Here is a 17,665-nt window from a genome sequence, read left to right on the forward strand (position 1 = left end):
AGTTGTAGTCATTGAACATAATTTTGATAATAACGTTCTATCACTTTATATCTTATAAAAAAAGAGTTGCCTGCCAACATTTCAGTTCTACTACAAGGATCAAGCCATCAGGCACAGCAATTGTCCTCTGACAGTGTGCCCTGAGGGGGATTCAGGATGGAGAAAACCAGAAAACATTCTGTGCTTTGAATATACTGGCCCTTAGATAGTTAAGATGCACATCTAAGGAAAAATTTCAAAGGACCCCAGATTCTTGCATCTTCCCATACGTAGATAAGCGCTAAAATCATTTTAACTTGAGATGTCTGTTCTTTGTGATTAGCAGTAATCTTTTTATGCTTGACTACATGTTTTTCCCAGCAAAAATAGTTCATAGATATCCTGGCTCCGCCCTTGCCTCTTCGGAGCAGTTCCCCAGAGCTATCTGAGAAGCTGTCTCAGAGCTGCAGTCCTCAGAAAGTTCCCTGAGTAAAACTTAACTCACAACGTTTTGCGTTTTTCTTTCAGTCGACAATATTGGTACTTGTCTAGGTTGGGCTCTCGAGGAAGCAGATGCTGATATGAAGTTATGAGTGCAGGAGATTTATTGGAGAGTTAACATCTGTGAGAGCAAAAAGGATTGGGTGCGGAGAGCTGTCACTTCATACTGCAGAGCTGACAAAATCTCAGCTAGTTCAGCAGGGAACTCTGAAGCAGAGATTGCCCCTTAAATGGGTCCAACGTGAGGCAAAAGTGGGGCTAGACTACTGCCTTGTTTAGTAAACAGCAGGGTGCAACCCTGAAGACAGCATGACCTCAAGGTAGAAAGCCAAGCCAAGGAAACATCAACAAAACTAACAGCTGGATGGCGCTAGGCAGAGTGTGCTTTCATGACAGGGAATCCAGCCATCTTATCTCCATGTCTGTCACACTGGCAGTGTGGCACTAGTTAAATTTTTGGTGGCTGTGTATTTGGAGATGAATATTGATTAGGCCAGAACAAGAGGTGTTAGTGAAGTGTACTCTAATTCTAAAATCCCACTTGAGTTTATAGTGGTAGACCACCACCAATTCCTTAGGTAACTAGACTTGTCATCACCAAAAGATAAAATATCAAATTGTCGCCACCAAAAGATTAAATATCAACATCTCAAATGTTGCTTAAGGGCTCTAGAATGATAAGAATATCATTACCCCCATATCTGCCCCAAAAAGTTGCTCCTAGTGGGACAACTCAGGGCCTCTGCTTGTGATGGCCCATTACAGGTCACACTGGCTTCGTGGAGAAATGGGCAAAAGGAGCTCAGAGTAGCTCTTTGGAGAACAATGAGAATCTCTTATTTCATACAGATCAAGGAGGTGGCATTTAAGGAAGTCAGATTGGCTCTTTGTGACACATCACTTTTTTTTTTTGGGGGGTCTTCTGCAGAAATTTCACAGTAGTGGTGGACAGAAAGAGACAAGACTTGTTTTGTTTGTTTCTTTGTTCGTTTTAAGGGTGTATTATACCATGGTGCCTAATATAGTGGAGGCTCTGGAGTCTGTCACTACTTACGAGTGATTTGGCTTTGGACAAGTGGCTCTCGGTGCCTTAGTTTCCTGATTTGTTAAACCGGGATTGCAATCGTGCCTACATCATGGAACAGTTGTGAGGATGAAATGAGATAACACGTGCAGTTCCTGGCTTGGGAAGGGCTCAATACGTATCAGCTGTTACTCTACTTCTCTTTCCCCTCTTTCTCTTCCTCCTCTTCACTGAAGACCCCCTTTCCTGTTGAATTTTGTCACCTCTCTAGATTAGCAAAACATTTACAAAACTTGGGAGGAGAGTAAAATTGAAAGAATTTGTTACTCTAACAAGATTTAGGATGTTTGCTTTTTGTCAGGATGTTGGTTTTCACCGGTATGTTCCCATTACTGTTCGGGTGTGCTAGGTGTAAAGAATGGCCGCTGTCCTGAGCAGCAGTCTATTTGAAAAACAAATGGACATATAAATGATTAATGAAAGTGCAACTGCGTATAAAATTAAGTTCTAAATGAACCGTACAGACCATAAATGGTGTAGGAATCTAATTGCATTTTGCTGAACTGGGGGTTGTTTTGATCATTGAAAGGTGATACCATTTGGGGTGAAATTGTGAGAGTGAGCTCTTGTACAGTAACACAATGAAATGTCATGTTTATTATCTTAGAGTCTAAAACACATTAAGTTAGACCTAAAGAAAGTTTAAGGACATTTAAGTATGACAATATCATTGCCTCTTATTGTTAGCCTATTAATTAACACTCTCTAACCACCAAATGTGTCAAGACGGCAAAAATGCGAAGAACTGCTCATCTATTTGAATAAAGCAATCAGAGGAAGGCTTACATTTTTTCAGCTGATCTCTCAATGAGTTTCTCTCTTTATTGTATTTTTGCTATTTTAATTAGGTGATCAGGCCCACCCAGTAGCCTTCGTCATTCCAGGAATCTCCTTTGGCGATTCAGGAGGGAAGTTAAGTAAAAAAGATAGCTGAGCCAGGTCACGTGGGATCATAGTTTTCAGGGTATAGAAAGCAGGTCTTTGGGTTAAAGAGTACGCTGCCCCATCATACTCTTCTACTTGCTAGAGAAACATGCTTTGCACCCCGTGGGAGATACTCACACATAGTAGGTCATGTGTGGTTAACCGGATACTGAGATCGACTGACAATGTTAAACACGGAGTAATTCCTTACTGTTAAACCCTTTGGAATTATTGATATGAATATGGCCACAAGAGTCCTATATTGTTTCATTATTTTCTTGTATCCTTCCAGCAACCTAGTGCTCTAGAGGCTAGAGGCCTCTTTCCTTGGCGAGATACATGAGTATGGCTGTAGAGTCCCTGTTGGATTCTTAAATCTCTTACTACCAGGAAGGGGACAAACAAAACAAGCTGACAAGACATCCCTTAGCTCACTGATGATTCTGAATAAGAGTTTTAGGAAGGTCCTAGAGACGGATCTCTGTGCCTTGTCCTAGGCTGGGTGAGTAATACGAGGAAGTGTTGGGAAACAGGGTGACCTGTCCTCAGGTGTTCTAGGAATGCGTCCCCGCTCTCCTCGACATCTGTGTCTGTGCGCTGTGACTGTGCCTGCGCGAAACCCGTCCAAACAAAAAGACCAATCAAGGACGGTGATGTTTTTTCCCCTGATCCTTTTGCCACCGCCCACTCCGGACAGGCTGACAACCTAGATTGCTCCCTGGGACTTGCCTGACTTTTCCACCTCCACCCACCCAGCTAAACACCGCCCCCACCCCCCGCCCCCCGCCAACTCGCGACGCGGATGGGACGGCGGAGGCCCCAGCGAGCATGCGCGACCATCCCGAGCATGCTCAGTAGCGCTTGCGGTGCCCCGGACCTTCGGCCCAGAGCTGCGGCCGACGCGGAGGTTTCGGCGGCTTCTGCGGCGGTGACGGGAAGTGAGGTGGTCCGGCTGGGCGACCGCGGCGGCACAAACAGAGGCGGAAGGGTCGCTGCGGCGACGACGTCGTCGACCCGGGTGACCGAGGGGGCTGAGCGCCGAGGGCACTCGCCCGCTCGGAAGCCGGATCCCGAGCCGGGCAGGATGGATCATCACCAGCCGGGGACTGGCCGCTACCAGGTGGTGAGTTTCTGGCCCCAGCCCGGGCCTCCTGCGCCGCCGGGGACCCCGGGTTTGCCCCCCGCCGTGGCCCCCAGAGTCCCTTTCCTCGGGTTATTCGCGGAATGGACGTGCTGGCTAATTTATTTTTGGCTCTTCTGGCAGGACCTTGCTTCCTTCACACCTCTCGGATGGAGCCTGCCTGTGGCTCCTTTGAGACCTTTCTTTCCACACCCCAGTCTCCTTCGAGGTCCCCATCCCTCCGCTGTTAGATACCCCTACGCCTCCCTTTAAAACTTGTATCTGTTTTATGTCTCACTTTCTCGGTCATTTCGTTATGCCCTGACCCAGACACTTCAGAGATATTCCTGCGGATTGTATACTGGAAATGAGTTCACATACCTGCTGGGAAGGTGTCGCCGTCATAGATGGAGTCGGTGGGGAGGAGGCAGGTGTAAGCCCTACGTAGGGTGGGAAGTGGATTTGGTAAAAAAAAAAAAAAATGTGGGCTTAAAAATCGTGCAACTGTAGAGAATAGTCGTGGGGCTGAACTTGTTTCTCAGTTCTAGTTAACCTTGTCATTTTGTCCTTTTCTGTTTTGTTAGAATTAAAAGTGATTGCCTTCTGTTTTCTATCACTTTTTTTTTTGGTAGGAGGGGAAACAGGAAGTTTTACTTAAAAAATGCTAATCTTGTTTGAAAATTTTTCTTTAAATACAAGGTTTTCCAGCTTAACCGTATAAACCTTTGTATGTTGAAATGAGTGAAAAGTGCCCCTCTATGTTTTCCGTGTCAAATTTTCTAATTTTTTTTTCTCTGATACTAATTCCGGTGGTGTCATTGGAGATTCCTACGTAAACCTTATTTTAAAAATGGACCCAGCATAGTTGACTGTTTCGTTGCAGCTAGGTAGCATGTTATTCTGTAAACTTTGAGGTGGAAATTTAGTTAAACCTATTTACTGAGGGAGAGGAGAAAAACATTAATATGGAGCACCGACGATGCAATTTAATAGTACTGTTTGTGAAATTTACAAATATAGGTATGTTAGTGCAGATTTCATGTTTCAGGTCTATTTGCACAGGAGACACTAAGTTGTGAAGTAAAGAATTTCTATTAATAAGTGTATTTTGACATATGCAAAGGCTACTGAAAGATGAAATCCCGATGTATGTAATTTTGCATTTTTTTTTTTAAGATAAAAGCTCAGGAGGCTTCCACTTCATCTGGTTTACATCCGGTAAAACCTCCAAATGATGTATATTCTGAATTCTGTGAAAATTTATCAGTATTTTTGGAATGGTTTGGAAAATGTTGCCAGTTTGGGAAGGCATTTTTCAGGTTGTTAGTGTATACACATTTTATTTTTTAAGGCATTACTATTTTTGCAGATGTTAGTAAAAATAAAATGCAATAGGTAAATATTGAATACCTATTGCATTTACTAGTGGGATTTCTTTTCTCTAATCTCTTCTTTCCTGTTGCTATTTGTTTTCCTTAATGGTGTTAACTGATTCGAATTCTTTCTCTTTGGGGGTTTTGCTTATCAGAATCCACCATGTTCACATATGAAAATCACTGCTCAAAACATTTTTTTTTTTTTTTTTCGGTACGCGGGCCTCTCACTGTTGTGGCCTCTCCCGTTGCGGAGCACAGGCTCCGGACGCGAAGGCTCAGCGGCCCTGGTTCACGGACCCAGCCGCTCTGCGGCATGTGGGATCTTCCCGTACCGGGGCACGAACCCGTGTCCCCTGCATCGGCAGGCGGACTCTCAACCACTGTGCCACCAGGGAAGCCCTCAAAACATTTTTAATTGATGTATTTGTGCCTTAATTTATTATAGTGTCACATTTGCTTTCAGTAGTTATGATTATTATTTTTAAGAATTCCTAACACCAAAATGTTGGAAATTGCTGTCAGCTTTAAGATATTTTCTTTTTCTCTACAACTCCTTTCAAAATAAGTGGACAGTATCATTTTTTTTCTTTTTTTAATATATTTATTTATTTATTTTTGGCTGCATTGGGTCTTCGTTCCTTCATGCAGGCTTTCTCTAGTTGCGGCGAGCGGGACTGTTTGTTGTGTGCGGGCTTCTCATTGCAGTGGCTTCTCTTGTTGCAGAGCACGGGCTCTAGGTGCGCGGGGTTCAGTTCAGTAGTTGTGACTCACCGGCTCTAAAGCGCGGGCTCAGTAGCTGTGGCGCACGGGCTTAGTTGCTGCGCAGAATGTGGGATCTTCCTGGACCAGGGCTCGAACCTGTGTCCCCGGCATTGGCAGGCGGATTCTTAACCACTGCGCCACCAGGGAAGTCCCGACAGTATCATATTTTATTGCCTTTTTTTTCCCCCCAAACTGGAGATGTGTCCCACAGAGACTTTGGATGGGTGGAGGCATTCCTTCAGAGCAGAGGGCAAAAATCTGCCCTTCTAAAGATACTTCTTGCTTCAAGTAGGTAGGACATCAATTTGTTTTCGTTGTAATGTGAAGTGTTTGAAAATCTTAGTACAGTTTACATTCAGATTTTGATTCCAATTCCTGTGTAATTACTTGGTAATTTCATCTGTCTAGAATAACTCTTAGTTTTGTTGAGAATGGCCTGATTAGTAACTTTACCTAGGTATATGCCCCCCACTCCAAACTACTGGAGATGTGTCCTACATAGACTTTGAATGGGTGGAGTCATTCCTTCAGAGCAGAGGGCAAAGGAAAAAAAAAAGCATCTGAGTTGGTTTGCAGCAAGCTAGGGACCAATCTACAGCTTACAGCTCTGGCTTGTATAATGAACACAACTGTTGTGTGGCTGACTTTAACTCAATTTTGTTTTTTTTAAAAAACTCTGGAATGATTAATAACAATGGAGCAATAAACAGGTTCAGTTGTTGAATGTTTAGAGCTGACTAAGTAGGAGACAGGAAAACATGCTTGGTGTTGAAATGGTATACGATATTAATTTTCCACTTATTCATAGAGTTAAATTTTAGCTTTCCGTATTGGTAAGTTAATGGTGATGTCTAGGACCATCAGAATGACTTACTACCATTAACCAATTCACAGCTTTATGTGGAAACTACTTTTTCTGTGATCTCTCCTCCATTGTTAAAAGCGTCCAAATTTTGTTAAGTGATAACAATGTACAGAGCTACAAATACAAAAAGCCTTGACTTGTTACCCTTCTAATTTCAGAAAAAGCCAGGTAGTTCCATTGTGTTATGGGAAATTCAATTTTGTCTGGTAGGAAATGGGCAGTGTTGCCAAACTATGAAGTAGGTGACTTGGCTTGGAACTGTTATGCCACACTCTAACTTTGATGTTCTCCCTTTTAAAGGTTTTGTGTATGTGAACCACCAAGCTGACTACTAAGCTTTCAGAGGTATTCTGTGTATAAGTTAAATTGGCACTGTGGATTGCAGCAGTAGTTTCCCAAACTGTGTCATTCAGAATGGTGATAATAGATGGTCTTAGAAGATTTATAATATATATTAGCATATAAAGACATCCATTTGTACATTTAAAACCATGAGAGCTTCTGCCGTAAAGACGGTGATTTGGATTTGTTTAACTTAGCTCTTCCTAAACCTTGACCACAGATTTTTAGAGAAAACTTTGATTATATTAACATTTCCAAAATGTTAGTTTTCTATAAAAATAATGAACTATCCATACTGTGATGATATAGATACTTTGCTGTTATATATGAATTAGAGTTGCCCTTGATAAATCAGCTGGTAAGGAGGTTGACTATTAATAGTTAACAAAAACCCTCACATCTTTTAAAGTTATCTGGGCTTATATTTAGGTTGTGCTGATTACAATTTGTGAGCCCTTGGCTTAGTTACATAGCATTTTGAGGCCTCAGTTTCCTCATATTAGTACCTACCTCATTAGGATTATTATGAGAATTATATAATGTAGTGCAAGTAAAAAATACAGTGTAGAGACTGGTACATGATAAATATTATGAATAATGTAAGGTAAATAAACTATAAAATATTGTATATATTTCAGTTTTTGCTAGTGACTATGTTTTTGTCTCTTGTTTTATTTAGCAACATGAATATCAACTAGTTCTTTGTTGTCCGTGTCAAGAGCAGTGAAAAGTCTTAAGATCTGATTTTACCGTGTTTACAAGCTGATAGTCTGTTAATTTTTCATGGTTGCTGGCAGAAAAACAGGAGACTCCCAGGTCAGAAACAAATGACATTATTACTCACAGCCCTGTAGACTCATGAACATCAGCATATTTGTGCTGGTTTTCCTTGTAACCAGGTCCCATGAGGGTGATGGGTCTAATGGAAGAACAGAGTGGATCACAGCTAAGGAACTCAGGACCAAGGGTCTAGCACTTTTTTTTTTTTTTTTTTTTTAGCAAGCTGCAAACATTGTAGCAAATAACAAACAAGCTAGTTCACCTCTCTCTGAGAGGCAGTTAAATGCTGTGGTAACCTTGACCTTTCACACTCAGCAAGAATGTGCAGGGACACTCAGGCCCATAGCAGCCTGCCTTACCCAAGAGTACATTTTATGGATGAGATAATATATGGTGATTTTTAGGTGCAGTTGTTTACTTTTGTTTTCCATTTTAAAGAAGTATTTCAGTCTTTTACTTTACGATGCTCCCTAGTTTTGCCTTCCTCTCTTGGCCCAGCTAGATTCCTTTGATCATCACTTGTTTGTTTCCTTTGAACTTATCAATATCCTTTATCTGGTTTACATTCTTACCACACCTCTTTTACATCATCAAGTTCCATTGCTTAATCTATTAGGTACTTTTCAGTTCTCTTCTTGCTTAAGTTCTTTTATGTTGACATTGTGAACGTTCTCCTTGAAACTCCTTCCTCATTCCTGAAATGAAGGAGCTTTCTACTCTTTACTCCCCTGACTTTCCTTCTCTGCATGAACTCACTTTGTACTTACTCCTCAAATGTTGATACTTTCTATGGCATGGACTATTGTAATAGCTTGCTTAGTGCTTTCTTCCTTCATCTGACCATCCTTCTGTGTATTGTTTGTGCTGCATAAATTGTATTTGTAGAATATAAATTTGATTTTCATTTCTTTGCTTAAAAATCTTCAGTGGTCTCTTACTGAATATCCTCTCCTGCCACTTTAACATTAAAACTTTCAGGGAATTCACTGGTGGTCCAGTGGTTAGGACTCTGCACTTCCACCGCAGGGGGCACGCAGGGGGCACGGGTTCGATCCCTGGTCTGGGAACTAAGATCCCACAAGCCGCACAACGCAGCCAAAAACAAAACAAAAGAAAAAACTTTCAAATATATACAGAAGTTGAAAGAATTGCACAGTTAACTTCCATATACCATATACCAGTTGTAGGGTCTACAATTCCCAACATTTTGTTGCATCTGTGTTATCGTATATCTGTCAATTCTTCTTCTTCTTCTTCTTATTTTTTGAGCTTATTTATTTATTTATTTATTTTTGGCTGTGTTGGGTCTTCGTTTCTGTGCGAGGGCTTTCTCCAGTTGCAGCGAGCGGGGGCCACTCTTCATCGCGGTGCGCGGGCCTCTCACTGTCGTGGCCTCTCTTGTTGCGGAGCACAGGCTCCAGATGTGCAGGCTCAGTAGTTGTGGCTCACGGGCCCAGTTGCTCCGCGGCATGTGGGATCCTCCCAGACCAGGGCTCGAACCCGTGTCCCCTGCATTGGCAGGCAGACTCTCAACTGCTGCGCCACCAGGGAAGCCCCTCCATCTTATTTTTTGAGCTTTCAAAATAAGTTGCAGATATCAGTGTACCTCACTGCCAACCACATGCTTATCATCAGCCTAGAGTTCAATATTTCTTTATGGTTTTTTTCCTTTAGGATAAAATTGACATATAGTGAAATGCACAAATCTTCCATGGCCAATTAGATGAGTTTTGACAAGTACATACATCTGTGTAACCCAAATCCCTTTTGAAGTATAGAGCAGGGATCAACAAACTACATTCTAACTCTTGTTTTGTAAATAAAGTCTTGTGGTAGCACAGCCATGCCATTCATTTACAGTGGCAGAATTGGGTATTTGAGGCAGAGCCCAGAAAGCCTGAAATATTTGCTATTCTGCCCTTTACAGAGAAAGTTTCCTGACCACTGGGAAAGAACATTACTGTCACCCTAGAAAGTTCACTCATGACCCTTCCCTGTTGATTCCAACCCACCAGGTGATCACTATACTGTTTCGTTTTTCACTTCGAATGAGCTTTGCCTATTCTAGAATCATACAGCATATAGTCTACAAAGCTTCTTTCACTCTGCAAGAAGTTTAGGAGATTGATCCTGTTATTGTGTGTATCAGTAGTGCATCCCTTTTTATTGTTGAATAGTATTTCATTGTATAACTTGTACGAATATAGGACAGTTTGTTTATCCATTGCTCTGTTGATAGACATTTGGGTTGTTTCCGGTTTTTGGCTCTTACGGACAAAGTGGTTAGGAATATTCTTGTGCAAATCATTTTGTGGGCGAAGGTTTTCATTTCTCTTTGGTGGAATTACTGGGTAATAGGGTAGGCATATGCTTAATTTTATGAGAAACCACTAGACTTTTTTCCAAGTCTGTGTACCATTTCCAAGTGTACCATTTTACACTTAGACCAACGATGTATGGAAGCTTTGGCTGCTTCACCACCTTGCCAAAAGTTTGGTGTTTCAGACTTTTTAATTTTAGCCATTCTGGTGGGCTTATTGGATTTTTTTTTTAATAAATTTATTTATTCATTTATTTATTTTTGGCTGTGTTGGGTCTTCGTTTCTGTGCGAGGGCCTTCTCCAGTTGTGGCAAGCGGGGGCTACTCTTCATCGCGGTGCGCGGGCCTCTCACTGTCGCGGCCTCTCTTGCTGTGGAGCACAGGCTCCAGACGCATAGAGCTCAGTATTTGTGGCTCACGGGCCCAGTTGCTCCGCGGCACGTGGGATCTTCCCAGACCAGGGCTCGAACCCGTGTCCCCTGCATTGGCAGGCAGACTCTCAACCACTGCGCCACCAGGGAAGCCCTGGATTTTTTTTTTTATATGAATTTATTTATTTTTGGCTGTGTTGTCTTTGTTGCTGCGCGTGGGCTTTCTCTAGTTGCAGTGAGCGCGGGCTACTCTTCGTTGCTGTGTGCGGGCCTCTCATTGCAGTGGCTTCTTTTGTTGCAGAGCACGGGCTTCAGTAGTTGTGGCACATGGGCTCAGTAGTTGTGGCTCACGGGCTTAGTTGCTCCGTGGCATGTGGGATCTTCCTGTAGCAGGGCTCAAACCCGTGTCCCCTGCATTGGCAGGCGGATTCTTAACCACTGCGCCACCAGGGAAGCCCAGGCTTATTGGATTTTGAAGTATAAATTTATGTTCTTAACATACAAGTTCCTTGAATGGACCTTTCCATACCTATACAATGCCACATCTTAGCAATCCCACCCCCTTCCTCCCCGCCCCCCTGCCTGTCTTAATTTTTATGCACTAACTGCTGGAGTTCAGCAGGGTATACTTATTATTAGCTTCAACCATAATGTCTTCTCTCTTACTTACTTCCCTGACTTTACATGTGTTTATTTCTCACCTAACGTTCTGTACCACACCCCTGTGGTTTGTTTGCCTTATAAAATCCTGTTCCTAGATGTAAAAACTCCTACGAAATTATAATTGGAAGAGGGAGGCAGGGTGAGTTTCTTGCATCTGTCATCTCTACATCACGGCAGAGGAAAAGTTGAGAATCACAGCATTAGAGAACTTGTTACACTGAATTGTGTTTTTGTGTATCTTTGTGTACCTTCTAGACTGCTGCTTTTCCTCAGAGGTGCTTCAGGGCTCTGTGAATGTCTGATTTTTATTTCATCTTTAATATAGATTTTAAACTTTTAAAATACTGTAACTCAGGAAATTCACTCTCAGATGTGTTTAAAACCAAGTTTCCATAGCTTGAAGATTAGTATTATGTTAATTTGTGTTGCCAGGGTAATTTGGTTTTGAATGGACCCCACATGGAAGTTTCTCTGGCTGTTTCTGTGCATGTAGCAATAGTAACTGAGAGTGTGTCATTAGTTTGATTGAGTACAGTTCATTTAAAAAAAATTATACAAACGAATAAGCTACTTTAGAGCACCTGAACGGTGCTGAGTCAGATGCTAGCCATCACTTAGGCATATTTGAACAGTACATGATCCAGTAATGGTGTAGTATTTGTGCAGTAACAAGTAAATGCATTGGAATTGTATCCTGAAAATAACATATTATAGATAGTTTATGTGTGTATCTTGTGTTTTGAGTGCCTCTTGTCAGATTTATACTTAAGACAAGGTATGGGAGCAGTTTTTAGATATCATTATTTTTTGTTTGTTTGTTTTTTTGCAGTATGCGGGCCTCTCACTGCTGTGGCCTCTCCCATTGCGGGGCACAGGCTCCGGACACACAGGCTCAGCGGCCATGGCTCACGTGGCATGTGGGATCTTCCTGGACCGGGGCACGAACAGATATCATTATTGATTAACTGTGAAACTGAGGTCCTATAACTCATTTATTCAATATTAATTTATAAAGTATCTCTGTCAGTCAAATTCTGTTTTAGGTGCTGGTGAACAAGACAGTTAAGTTCGTGTCTTATGGCTCATACTTTGATGGAGGGGAGGCAGATAAATAAGTGAGCATAATTTCAGATAGTAATAGATGGTTTAAAGAAGGTAAAGCAGGATGATGGTATAAGTAATACATTTTATCGATAATAAAATAGCAATAATAGAATAATAATATCTTTTTGCATTATGTCAGGAATATGCTGAGCACTCTGCTATGTGCTTTACACACATGAGCACAATTTATTCCATAGAATAATTCTGTGAAATAGGTAATGTTATGATCTTCATTTTGCAGATGAAAAAAATGAGACATAAAGAGGTTACATATATACAGGCATGTGTGTGGATCTAGGTGTGATGGATCTGGTATTCAAATCTTGGTGTTTTAGTTTTATATTGCTTTGTAACAAACTACTCAAAACACAAGCATTTTATTATGTTTCAAGATTCCTTGGTTTGGCTCTGATCAGCAGAGCGGTTCTTCTGTTCCATGTGATGTTAGCTGGGGCTCCAGCCATTTGGGGGCTTGATTGGGTTGGAACCTCCAAGATGACTCATTCCCTTCGCTAGCAGTTGTTGATGACTGTTGACTGGGAGCTCAGCTGGCAGTGTTGAATGTTGATCATTTCAGCTCTCCTCTGTGTGTCCTCTTCATGTGCCCTCTCAGTATGACCTTGGCCTTTCACATCACAGAAGGAAGAGGAAGCTGCCATTCCTCTTAAGGCTTCAGCTTAGAACTCCAGAATGTCATTTCAGCTGCATTCTGTTGGTTAAAGCAGCCGTAAATCCAGCCCAGGTTCATAAGGAGGGGAAATAAACTCCATTTCCCAATGAGGGAGAGGCAGTGCACATACATGGAGGCAAAAAATTGATGGTGGCATCTTTGGAGATGGTATGCCTCACCAGTGGGTTTGACTCCTCAGTGGATTGGAATCAGGATTATTAGGAAACTGTCCACTCTGCAGGTGTGACACTCGGGCCAAGACTTGATTGAAATGTTCTAGCTGATGAGTATTTCAGGTGTGATAAGGGCCTGTGGTGCAAATGAGCTTGTTGGTTTAAGAAATAAGAAGAGAGCTGTGTGCCTAGAGCAAGGTGAAGGGGGATGGCTCAGTGGAATGGGACAAAACAAAGAAATCAATTTTATGATAGATTTGATAGAAGAATGGAACTCTCGTTTGTAATTTTTGTTTCGTGAAAGCAGTCAAGTCCGGTGCATTGCCAGATGAAAACGTGGGGTCCCGGCCTTGGGTAGGAAAGCTAGTTTCCACTTCCGAGAGGCCTGCTGTCTTAGCCCACAGCACCCCCAAGGGATTGCAGCCTCCATGCCAGGACTTGCTAGATACTGCTTTGCTTGGGAATGTATCACGGTGACGCCAGCCTGGGATGGGCATAGCTACCACCTTGCCGTACTCCTAGTCATGAGGTGGTGAGTTGAGCTGAGCCAGGGCGTTTAGCTGCCTGAGAATCTTTCCTGGGGAGGCAGACTGCCTGTGAGCCGAGGCACCAGGTCCCTGGCACATGCTTTTTTGTCCCATTGGAGTTCACTTAAAAAACTTGGATTCAAAGATAAAATTATTAAGAATTGAAAGGTGACCATAGAGCATTAAACCCCAAGCATGAGGCCCTCCTGAGGCAAGGTTCCACGTGACTGCACTGGCCATGTGTTCGTGAAGAGGGCCCTGAAAGGAATCTCACTATGACGATGGTAGTGGTGGTGGTGATGATCTAGAACCAGGGGTCAGCAAACTTTCCGGTAAAGGAGCAGATAGTAAATATTTTAGGCTTTCCAGGTCATGTGGTCTGTGTCACAGCTGTGTGCCAGATCTGCTGCTTTCGTGCAAAAGTATCCATACTTAATATGTATACAAGTTAACATGGCTGTGTTCTAATAAAACTTCACTTACAGAAACAGATGGTGGGCTGGATTTGGCCTGCTAGCTGTAATTTGCCCACCCCTGGTGTAGATGAAAGAGGAATGCACCTCATAAAGACCTTAAGTTTGGGCCTGTTGCAGGATGCTTCTGACAAATTTTTATTTCACTGAGTCTTGAAATAAACCCTTAGGAACGTGGTAAAGGTTGTTTTGCATCACTTACTTTTTGTACCTGGTAATCAGGCAGGCACTTGGTCTATCACTAGAATTGGTGTGGAGATCCCAGTTAGAGTATAAAATTTCCTATGAGAACAGCAAAGACAAGTTTCTCATGTCTGATGGAATCTTCATTCTGTTGGAGTTGTCACCTCATTGAGGCCATTTAAAATCACAATACCCCCTTCACAGTACTCCCTAGCCCCATTTCCTGCTTCATTTTTCCCATAGTACTTATCACGACCTGATAATTTCAAACCTTTTACGTGTTTAATTCCTACCTCCTTCTTTCCCCTGAGCGTTAGCTTCATGAGGACAGGTATGTTTTGTTCACTGCTGTATGTTCCATTATCTGGCGTATGGTAGGCACTTAGGAAGTATTTGATAAGAATGACTGAATGAGTGGTGCTAGCTCAAGAGCAATTCCATAGACTCAAAACCTTGCTTATGTTATTTTATTCTCTTATTTTTATAAGAATTCTTTTTTTTTTTTTTTTGCTACTGAGACTTGGGCTCTCTCAGATTGTGTGTGTGTGTGTGTGTGTGTGTGTGTGTGTGTATGTGTGTGTGCATGTTTTGCATTACCTTACAGCTTAACAGTATGTTGCTTAGTGTCTGTGTCTCTCTCCTCCTTCCTTCTCCCCTTCTCCCTCTCTCTCTCTCTCCACACACACACACACACACACACACACACACACACACTTATTTTTATAAGAATTCTTTTTTTTTTGCTACTGAGACTTGGGCTCTCTCAGGTTGTTTGTGATATATGATTGGCCCCATAGGGTTGTTCAGTAAGGAACCCATGAAGCCACGTGCAGTGGTCCTGCTTAGTACCTTCATTGACTGTGGAGTTGTGGGTACTGCTTTGATTTTTCTCATCTGCTTTATATTGACTACTAAGAGACTATTTTCTTTTTATTCTTTCCTTAATGTCACACCTACATGCTAAAACACTGTCTGATTATATGTGTATTAATAATATATTATTTTAGAATTTTATACATATTCTACATGTGTAGGCCTGACTTAAATTTAAATAATTATGGAATACATTCTGCTGACCTTATTAAATGTAAATTTACTCAAAAGATCCTTGTGATTAAGGCTAGCCTATCTACCATTTGGTTATATAAATCATCCTCTATGTTTTCATGCCATGTTGTTGTTATGGTTTCTTCCAAAAGTTTGATCATTTAGCTGGAATTAAGGTGTAGGTAAAATTCTTGTTAAAGACATGCCAAGTGCAAGTTGGGAAATACTGCAAGTAGTCTAAGATTTACTATCAGATTATTTCAAGGTTTTGACTTTTAAGATTTGAATATCAGCGATTTAGTATTTTAAAAGTTTAGAAATGTGCTGTGGTTTAGTTTGTCTATGATGTTTCTCCAGACTTACCCTTTACATTATGTAAAGAAATTGTGCTATTTGGCAGAGGCTTTGAGAATAAGGAAATAAACTGGATAGTTTTACTTCTTTACTAATTTTGAGGCTCGTAGGACTTGTAGCCTGTTGGATGTTAGACTGAAGAAATCCAATAGTTTTTAGAGAACATTTGTTCTCGTTTGGGTAGGGCATTCATTTATATCAGCATGACTTTTTGTGTGATTTCCCCACAAGGGGAAGGATTAACACTGGAAATAACCCTTGAGACCCTTTTAAGTTTTTGTTTGTAACCTTAGAGAACAACATGAGCCTCCGCTAACCTCACCTTGCTTACTTTGTTACTGCCCTGCACGCGTGCCGTGTCTTGAACTGTAAACTGTAATACTTTTGTTCTCTTGCCCTGCTCCTCTCCAGGCACCACTCCCGACCATGATCTCCCCTGCCTTCGGGCTCTTCTGGCTTTTGAACATGTGATTGCCCTTTTTTCTTTTCGTTCTGCTTCCTCCGGGATGAATTTCTATTCTTTATTCAAATCTGTTCAGATGTTCTTTTCTCCAGAAAACCTTCCCTCACCGTCTCCATTTCCTCCCTTTTTTTTTTACCAAGTTCAGTGTATTCTTTTAACACTGTGCGCTTATCCCTATCATAGTCCTTATTCCATGGTATGTGTTTTGTAGGCTCAGTGGGAAGTAGGGCTTAGGTCTATCTTGTTTATAATAGTATACAGTGTAGTTCTGGGCCCATTATATAGTGCCTTGTAAATACTTACTGAAGAAATAAATGAATGCGTTTCTGAATGATTTCAAGTGTATCCATGAGGTTACTGATATATTTATAAAGTGAACAGTTTTCCAGAGTTCTCTTATGTAAAAGTAACAGTATGTTGCCCAGCCCATACAGTGTTGATATTCTGAATATCCATAATTAGGGTATGTACTTTGCTTTTAGAATAGTACCGAGAAACCTGTTTAGATGAATTCTGGTAGTTTTACATAATTCCTCATCTGACTGGTGACTTGCATTTGCCAGATAATTAACCATGGGTAGGTTATTTGGCTTACTTATGGAAAAAGGAAAATAAATTGTTTCCAGATATTGTGGAAGTAGTTAGTGATCATTTTCTTCAACCGTCTCATTTTACAGAAGGCTGCCTGAGGGAGGTTCTGCTTAAGGTTATGCAGCAAAGCTTGGAGGACAAATTTTATTCTATTACTTGTAAACATGTCAGCTGAGTTAAAAGGTCCTGGGAAACAGAACTTTCATTATAGTTAACTTTCTTTAATTGACGGCGATGCCAGACATGAGGAGTACGGATGGTATAGGATGAGCCTGGTAGTTTCCAATCTTGGCTTCTCACTTACAAGCACTGTAACCTTGGGCTGATTATTTAACCTCTGTCTGCCATAGCTTCCTCATCTATAAAGTAAGGATAGTATAGGTACTTCCCTCATAGAATTATTGTGAGGATTAAGTGTATGAAAAGCTCCTAATATTTGGTTAAATTGATAATTAGTGTTCACATTTTATGACTTTTATTTCTTTATTGATTTAAAATTTTTAAATTTTTATTGAGGCATAGTTCATTTACCATGTTATGCTAGTTTCAAGTGTATAGCAAATATATATTGATATATATATCAGGATATTGAGTATAGTTCCGTGTGCTATACAGTAGGTCCTTGTTGTTTACGTATTTTACATATAGTAGTGTGTGTATGTTAATCCCAAACTCCTAATTTATCCCTCCCCCACCCCCCTTATGTATCTGTTGTTAATTCTTTGCAGATCCTCTGGTCATTTTTCAGAATTTGCTTTCCAGCTACGTTTTTTTTTTTGCATGGTCACATGCACTGGATAAGTATTAGTTCCTTTATTTTGTTCTTTGAAGACATTCTTCCTAGAGCCCTCCATCCTCCTGTTTCTATCTGTAGTATTTGTTCTCTAGGCCTAGTACGCAGCTGTCATACTGAGACTTCCCTTCATCACTTTACTATGTTGGATCGGCTATTTCTTGAATTCCATTTGATTTCCATTTATTTGGGATTTTCTT

General features: G+C 41.3%; 1 protein-coding gene across 3 annotated transcripts in view; it reads left to right on the forward strand.

The window, feature by feature from the left end:
* The first annotated feature begins 3,254 nt into the window (after positions 1–3,254).
* Positions 3,255–17,665, forward strand: part of NDFIP2 (Nedd4 family interacting protein 2) — a 65,805-nt gene continuing 51,394 nt past the window's right edge. For 2 of the 3 annotated variants that reach the window (XM_019921072.3, XM_019921073.3), the window contains exon 1: positions 3,255–3,611. In XM_019921072.3, coding sequence (XP_019776631.1) covers positions 3,291–3,611 — 321 coding nt within the window. In that variant the 5' untranslated portion in view covers positions 3,255–3,290. The remainder of the gene's footprint in view (positions 3,612–17,665) is intronic. The other variant, XM_004324373.4, reaches the window with a different exon arrangement.

Source organism: Tursiops truncatus, chromosome 18 (genome assembly GCF_011762595.2).
Source record: "Tursiops truncatus isolate mTurTru1 chromosome 18, mTurTru1.mat.Y, whole genome shotgun sequence".
In the NCBI taxonomy this organism is placed as follows: domain Eukaryota; kingdom Metazoa; phylum Chordata; class Mammalia; order Artiodactyla; family Delphinidae; genus Tursiops; species Tursiops truncatus.